The 7,995-nt window shown below is 44.3% G+C and overlaps 1 protein-coding gene across 1 annotated transcript; it reads left to right on the forward strand.

Moving 5' to 3' along the window:
• Nucleotides 1–229: 229 nt before the first annotated feature.
• On the forward strand, nt 230–5,846 carry LOC112902101 (proline-rich receptor-like protein kinase PERK10). The gene is made up of 9 exons (XM_025971020.1): nt 230–324; nt 423–1,603; nt 2,812–2,873; nt 3,136–3,209; nt 3,691–3,785; nt 4,051–4,315; nt 4,397–4,610; nt 4,744–4,885; nt 5,318–5,846. Exons 2-9 carry the CDS (start codon nt 449–451, stop codon nt 5,585–5,587), a joined length of 2,277 nt encoding a protein of 758 aa, XP_025826805.1. The 5' UTR covers nt 230–324; nt 423–448; the 3' UTR covers nt 5,588–5,846.
• The last annotated feature ends 2,149 nt before the right edge of the window (nt 5,847–7,995 follow it).

Raw genomic sequence — 7,995 nt, forward strand, 5'->3', positions numbered from 1 at the left:
TGCCAGAGAGAAGAATCTCTAGTTAGTGTAGTCTCTCACTCCACCTTAAGATTCCATAAGAGTATCTGCATTGCTCAATCTTCACGCAATCATTTTCGTATCCATACCATTTTGTTAGCAGAAGGCCGGCTTGTCTTTAGCCCTTTTGTTTTTTTGCACTGGGCCAGCCATGGATTCCTTCTCAGATATACGGCTTGCTGTCTCCGTATACATTGGAGAGCAGGCTTGGTGATGATGGAACTGAACTGAAGACCGCCAACCACGCTTGGTCTAGGGCTAAGAGGAAGAGGTGATCCGAAGAAACAAGAGGCCGGAGACATCAAGGTTGGTGATGTGTGGCTTGCTTATTCACTTGGATTACTTGTCGCTTCAGTTCTCTTGAGCTTTGCACATTCATTTTTGCACATCGCATGATCTTGTAGCCAGGTTCTATGGTACGGTTGCCCAGATGGCCGATCCTTTGTCCATAGTGGACAACATCATCCAACTGGTGCTCGCGATCAAGAAAGCCGTGGAAACTGTCCGTGAGAACAAGGACGAGTGCGATGACATTCAGCGCCGCGTGCTCAGGATCAAGATTCTGCTATCGCTGCTTAGGAAGTCGGAGATGATGAAGCACCAGGCGATGAGCGATGCCCTGGAGGACCTCGGTAGTGCTCTGTCCCGTGCCCTCGAGGTCGTCAAATCCTGCCAGGCGAGGAACATCCTGTGCCGGTTCTGTGCGTCCGGGAAGCAGGCCAAGAAGTTGCGCCAGGTTAGGGGTGACATATCCGAGACGATGATGGTGGCCATCTTTGCAACCAATGTCGTCGTCTATGTCGAGTCAGAAAGTCATGATGATAGTGACGAAGAACCTGATCTCCTCTCCGAACATCTACCAGCATCTCCTCCTCTCTCCATTGTTGTTGGCGAGGATCGACTTTCTCCTCCGCCTGCACATGCAGCTCCTTCTACTACTTCCATTGTTGTTGATGTCTCTGATTCTGATCTACCTCCACGTTCGCCTGAACAGCAACTATCCCCTCCTCCTCCAACAGTTGTACCCCCTGCTTTGTCCGAACACGTAAGTCCTCATTTACCTAAACAACAGCAACAAAAAACAAAACACCCATCACCACCTACTTCCCCTCCTCTTTCCAGACGTAAACCTCCTTATCCACCTACAAAACCACCACCATCACCACCACATCCTCCTCTTGACAAAATAGCTCCTCTTTCGAACCATGTACCTCCTTATCCACCTAAACAGCCACCATGTCCTCCTCTTTCAGAACATCTGCCTCCTCATCCACCTACACAGCCACCACCTCCTCCTCCTGTAAAACTAACATCTCCTCCTACCAAACAATTACCTTCTCATCCAGCCACACAACCACCGGTGACACCTACTCCCCATCCCCCTACCGCAAAAATTGGTCCTCCTCCTTCTGAATATCTACATCCTCATCCCATAATCACACAATCACTACCTCCACCACCACCACCACTTTCTCCTTCCTCTCTTCTTCATCCTTCTATTCCTTTCACAACAACTCCTCATCTTCCTGCGCATCAACATCATCCTCATACATCCACACATCTACCCTGCAGTTCACCCACACAGGTACAATTGAATACCAACTATATCTATGTACACATTGTAACACATTTGTTGATGATGATTTATCAAGTAGAGCTAGAAAAAATACAAGATAAACCCTTTTGTCAACTTTATTGATCATTAAGTATGTGTGCATGTGTGTAATCAATCCCATTAAGGATATAAAATATCTAGAAATTTTGCATATATGTCGGCGTGTGTATATATAGAGCTACGATCCATATATATTAACATTGTCAGTAGTTTTGGAGGGCTGCCTTAGGGGGTGAGTGGGTTTCAGATGTTGAGAGAGATGGAGAGATGGGGAAGGAAGCATAGGGATCTGTGTTGCGTAACATCTTATTTTTGCAAGTGACGCCATTTTACTAGGTTTATTTCTTTCACAATAAAGTTACAATTGTCTAAGAAATAGAGAAATTTTCTTTTGTATTCAGGTGCATTTGCCCTCGCAAATGAACCAAATAAATAAATATTTCCTAAATTTTGTAAATATTTCTGGTATATTTTTGTGTTCGAGTAAATTTTGCAAAATCAACGGATAGATTAATAAAATCCTATAAACATTACTAAGTTATATCAGAAAAAATTCCAATAGATTTCTTTCATTGACCTTGAAGTCTGAGAGAAGGCTTTTTCTTGTATTACAAAAACACACAATCAAGAAATTATATTACAAAGGTGAAGATTTAGTGCACCAAAGTAAAACTACATATTTATTGTATCAATGTCAGGGGCGAAGCCACGTTCATCTACCCTGGTGCCATGGCACCAGGGTAAAGAAGTTGTTACCACTACCATACTCAAATTCACCATATATTTTTACGAAATTTTATGTGTCCCTTAAGCGGTGCACCAGGGTCATTTTCCAGGTAGTTTCGCCCCTGATCAATGTATCATAAATGTACATACTTAGCATGCCATTTTGCAATATTTTGGAACACTTCTATATTAACTATGTAGTTTCGTGATGCACATACATAATATTTTTTAATTTGAAATACAGTTTATTGAGCTTGTAGTTTTGCGGTAAAAGGATAGATCAAATCTACAACTTCACAATACACAACTTCTTAAAATTGTAATATGGTAAATGTTTAGCAGCTCGTATGTAGTTCTGCGATATCCACCCTTTTTATTTTATCTTAGCCATTGTAAAAGATACTTAGCTTCATCTATATAATATAATATAATATATTGATCTTGTATTCCAGAGTACAAGCGAGGTTTTGGTCCCTGCTTCTATCTCATCAGCTGTTTCAACTGACGATGTTAGGTTAGTAATCTACGGTTCAAATATAATCTCTCTCTCTCTCTCAGCATGTGTGTGTACCTTTGTTTCTTTTTTGCAATCAATTAGGGGGTTCACTTTCCAATTCCTTGGAGTCAAATATTATTTCACTTTTGACATTATCACTTTCACTTTGCCAAAACTGCAAATGTTCGACGCATGTCACTCATTGCAGTCATCTGCATAAGAAAATTTAACAAACAACATAATCGACTGACCAGACACATATACATTTGCTGAATGGTAGTGATAAATCTGAAGAGAAATATGAGAGAAAAGAAGCACCAGCAAGAAGCAGCACGGTGTCTTCTCGCTTACCAGGTATTGCATTTCTATTATTTTTCTATATATGTGTCCATGGCAACTCATGTCCATGCATTAATGGTTTGGTAGGCTAGCTTGCTAGTTCCATACTCCCTTCTTTTCTATTTAATATATTACAATTTCTATGTCTCTTAAGTCTTGACACTATATATTGATATGTTTAACCAATAACAAGATAATTATATATCGAATTTATAATTCTAGATTTGTTTTTACACGAATGCTTTCGTAAAAGCTATAAATTTCTTAGTTCATATTAATGAAATATTTTAAGAACTATTATTGGTCAATGTCATGTCTTGAAACAGAAAAAAAAGGCAATAAACCTCAAAGGGAAGAGGGAGTATGGTCATCGGTATTTTACCACTTAACTCTCCTTCAAATTTATATTACTAGGTCGTATTAAGATGTGATGATACTATTACACATACTTTTGCATGATCTGTAAAACATCGGTTTTGTGTTGTTTTTACCACAGGCTTAACAAAGTTCAGTTTGTCAAACTTGAAGGCCGCTACACATGAATTTTCAAATGGGAAAATGATTGGATCAAGTGACTGTACTGTCTATGAGGTATTCTATTTCATATACTTTTGGTTTGGTGTTTTGTAAGAGTAAATTTTATTAATCCCGCAATGCCATTAGAAACTGCTGCGAAATCACTTTTGGTAATTCGAGGCTTCAGTTTGTGTAATCCTCCGCAAAATCACAGTTTGTAAGCACGATAAATTCATTGGTACTCCAAAGACTCTTATCGTGGTTTCTTAGTTGATTAACACCTCTCTAAGTTTATTTTCGTTAACAAAAACTCATCGTTCATCTTATTTGAATACTTAAGGGTGAATTGCATGATGGAGTCATGGTTACTATCAAGGAATTTCGAAACCCACCTCGAAGTCTTGTGGCACGATGGAGTGCTGAACTTCATCTTGCCTCGAAGCTTCAAAGTTTTAAGGATGCGGAGGCTCGAGGGAACAACAAGCATATAATCAGAGTTCTGGGATATGGCCATGAGTTCTTGTGGGGGCATGAGTCTCTTGAACCTCATTATTTCCTAGTCGAAGAACACTTGCCAAACGGAAACATGGGCGACATTATTTATGGTATCTTCCCACCTTGGACGACCAGCATTGTACATTATGAACTGAAGTAACTAATATTTGCAATATCTATTTAATTCACAGGGTCTCAATCTGTTAATTGGTCCTCCCGCTTTCTGATAATTCAGGGAGTAGCCCATGGCCTACATTACCTACATGAGCAAAACGTTGTCCATATGAACGTGAAACCAGCCAACATCCTCTTGGATTCTGATATGAATCCAAAGCTAACTGATTTTGGAATAGCTAGAACGTTGAAGCAACCGGTGATTGAAGACGACAACATAGCAGGCACAGTGTAAGAATCCATTCTCTTAAGATCATTAGAGTTAGTTTCTTATATGCATGAAGCTCCTCCCGTTCATTGTTCTTTCCTTTATATTTTGATACCCTGATCGAGATCTTCCATGCAATTTTATCTAACCACGCAGGGGTTATATGCCTCCTGAATATATCTTGGAAGGTGCTTTGTCGATGAGGTACGATGTGTACAGCTTTGGTGTAACCCTCCTTGAGACTATTAGTGGCATGTGCAGAGATGCACCTGCTCGTCACCATGCTTCAGTTCCATGGGTAAGTAAAACTCTAGATCAATTTGTTGATGTTTCTCATGAATTTCCTCTTTTGGTGTCCCTCATATTCCTTTCAGATGACACCCAATCTAATTGGGCAAAATAATATTTTGGTTTCATGAACTTGCCTTGCAAGGATCCGCTGGGTATTGTACTATTATTGTCCTCTAGCAAGTTATGTTTTTCTTCTCTATTGTATGGTCTCTCCATGTTTTATACAGAAAGAAATTGGGCAAAAATGTCGAACTGTTTTTTTTCCAAAAAAAATATATCAAAGGTTTTGTGCTAAGAAGTTCGTGGAGATCCTTTGTTAGTAGGACTAATGAGGGGGCAAATTAGACATCTTTACAATTGAGAAAAGATAGCCATTGTAAAACAACATCTTCATGATGGTTTGTAAATCATGCCCCATGTGATGTGCTATTCTTCCCAGGCCTGGAACGTGCGAGAAAGTAAACCAATGGAGGATCTATTTGACCTGTCCTTGTACAAGGAATCTCAGCTAACAGAGATCAAGAGGTGCTTGGAGGTAGGACTACTATGCACTCAATTTGCGCCGGCCGAGCGTCCTACCATGGCGGAAGTTCTTGACATGCTCAATGGCAAGAAACAGTTAGCAACCCCAAAGCAGCCGGGATACATCAAAGGAAGGGGCACAACTGCCGAAGAGGCCAGCCATAGTAAGGCCAGAAGCGGGAGGTAGCAACACATACACTTGACATGTAGCATAATTGATCTATCATACTCATACAGTAGTTATTTTCCAAAAATCTACTGTGAAGCCGTAAATACAATTGATTTGCTCGTAAGAAGAATATAAAAAACTGCAAGCGCGTGTGCGGAAGGCGTAAGTTGCAAATACAATTGATTCGCTCGTAAGAAGTTGTAAAAAAATGCTAATTGTATGTCTGAACAATGTGTAATAAGTGCTTCGACTCTTAGGCAACATCTACTGATCGATGAACTTGCAGCCATGACCTGACTTGTAAGGAAATGACCCTTTTGTCAGTAGTGTAGTAGGAAAGCTATAAGCACCAGCTCTATATCCTATAAGACATGATCAGGGTGATGGAAATGTAGAATGGTCTTCAGAGTCAGTCGGACGCCGGTGGCCGTGGTGCGGTGCTCCGCGAGCTCCGTCGAAGCTGGGCGAGGGGAGGATGCTCGCTGGCTTGGCCGCCGTCGAGAGCGCCACCGGCGGCGCGACCTTGGGTTTGCTCACAGTTTTATCCGGAAATGCTGCGCCACCGGCCCTTGGCAAGCCTGCCAGGAAGCAGTTCGTTCAGGTTTGCTGGCTGGCTTCTTCCGGCGAGCTTTGGAGCAGTGGCGAGCGTATGCAAAGAGACCGGCGAGTGGCCTTCACCGCACACAGAAGTTCGCCGTGGCCACCGGCCGGAACGTGCTTTGCCGCCTCTGACAGCAGACTCTGCCCGTGAAGTCTCAGGAGAAGCAGAGCAGGGGCTGCTGCCTACATGGCCGACGGCCAAGAGCTTCCATCTGCACCCGCCGCCTCGATTCGATGCGACGCGGATGGCGGTTGTCTGGCGGCGCGGAGAGGCGGAGGTCCCCGACCGCGGCAACTGCACAAGCTGGGAGAGACGGGGAGGGAAGGGAGAGACGGCCGGACCTCGTCCGCGCTCCGGCAAGCCGCGGCGTGAGGCGGACACAGCGCCTGTCGAGGCCCCGCCTCGGCTGGAGGCTGCACTGGGCAAGAACCTGCTGCGCTTTTATCCAGGGGAGGGTAGCCGGCGGCGGCGCCATCGCCGGCTGCGTTCGCAAGAGGCCCAGGATTGGATTGCGATATTTTCAAAATGCCCCCTAGATTGGATCGCCATTCATAATCGCGATCCGAATATTTGCATATATCCCCCGACACATTTACAAATAACCCTCTAAATCGGATCGCGATTAGTAATCGAGATCCGAATATTTTCAATTAAAACCCTAGATTTTGCATATAGCGCCCTGGTTGGGGTCGGACCCTCGTCCCGTGCGTCCGGCGCCGCCGTCCTCCGCGCTCGTCCGCCATTGACGCGCCGTTCCTCGCCGGCGACGAGGTAGTCCGGTGACGGGGCTGGAGCCAACAGTACCAGCATGCCGAGGCGCGCAAGGATCTCGCCGTGGAGCGGTGGGAAATAAACCGGCCGACGATGGCCGGCGGCGTACGGGCTCCGGCGCCCATGCCGGCCACGACGGCAAGCCGGCGTTCCGAAGAGAACAAGGACGAACGTGCAACATTAGCGAGCGCCTGAGCAAGAGGTTCTTCCTATAAATCTATTTGCAGGGTCGGACAGCGTGGATGGAGGCCGGAGGTGCGTCGGCGGCGGCAAGGTCCAAGGGCGTCACTAATGGTGGTCGGCGGCCCGGGAGTTGAATAATCCCCGGCGAGGAGCGGGATAAGGCGGTCGAGGGAAGGTTGTGGAGTAGGCTAGGGAGGTGGAGAAGCAATGGCCGGAAGGGATTTGATTTTGGTGGAGGAGCTCGCCGGGATTTGTAGCCGGCAGCGGTACTGCGGCTCAGGCAGTTGGTGCGAAAACTGACGACGAGCACGACCAGAACGAACGAGTAGTAGATTCAGACGCTGTTCGCCTAACTCCTAAGCGGCAGCGTTTGACCAGCCAAAACTTCCAGAAATCGTGTATAAGCAACCCAACTCATCTTTATAAAAGTTGTAGCCCTAAGAAGCCTCTACACGTTTCATTAAGGACACTTTGATAAAAAAAAAACTCAAGTTTTGAAAGATATAGAGCTCCAGACTTGGGCAAAAATATGTTTTTTGCTGAAAAACTCTTTAAGTCATGTCAAATGTTTATTTGTATTCATGTTAGCAAGAATTACAACACAAGAGCAAATACATTCGCTCGTGTGTCGCAACTGTGTAAATTGTGTTGTCAGTCGAATGAGAACTTCTCAACGGGTCCTAGACAATTCAATGGCACGACCAACAGAAACAGTCTTGTTAATTAGTTATACGAAGGATTGAAGCATGTTAAAGGGCCCTGTAACTTTTGTGATCCTCATAATATTAGAATGTACACAAGATCTGGAAATTGCAGTGTTGCACATCCTACATACTTAGCAAGCACGAAAATGTCTGACTGGCAGCCTTGC

The sequence above is a fragment of the Panicum hallii genome, chromosome 8, assembly GCF_002211085.1.
Source record: "Panicum hallii strain FIL2 chromosome 8, PHallii_v3.1, whole genome shotgun sequence".
NCBI classification, from domain to species: Eukaryota; Viridiplantae; Streptophyta; class Magnoliopsida; order Poales; family Poaceae; genus Panicum; species Panicum hallii.

What these genes read in the sequence shown, in the direction of transcription:
- LOC112902101 (XM_025971020.1), top strand. Translation starts at nt 449, where the DNA reads ATGGCCGATCCTTTGTCCATAGTGGACAACATCATCCAACTGGTGCTC. An exon ending in GGTGTCTTCTCGCTTACCAG is followed by an intron (nt 3,210 to 3,690) that starts GTATTGCATTTC and finishes TTTTTACCACAG; the next exon opens with GCTTAACAAAGTTCAGTTTG. An exon ending in CATGGGCGACATTATTTATG is followed by an intron (nt 4,316 to 4,396) that starts GTATCTTCCCAC and finishes TTTAATTCACAG; the next exon opens with GGTCTCAATCTGTTAATTGG.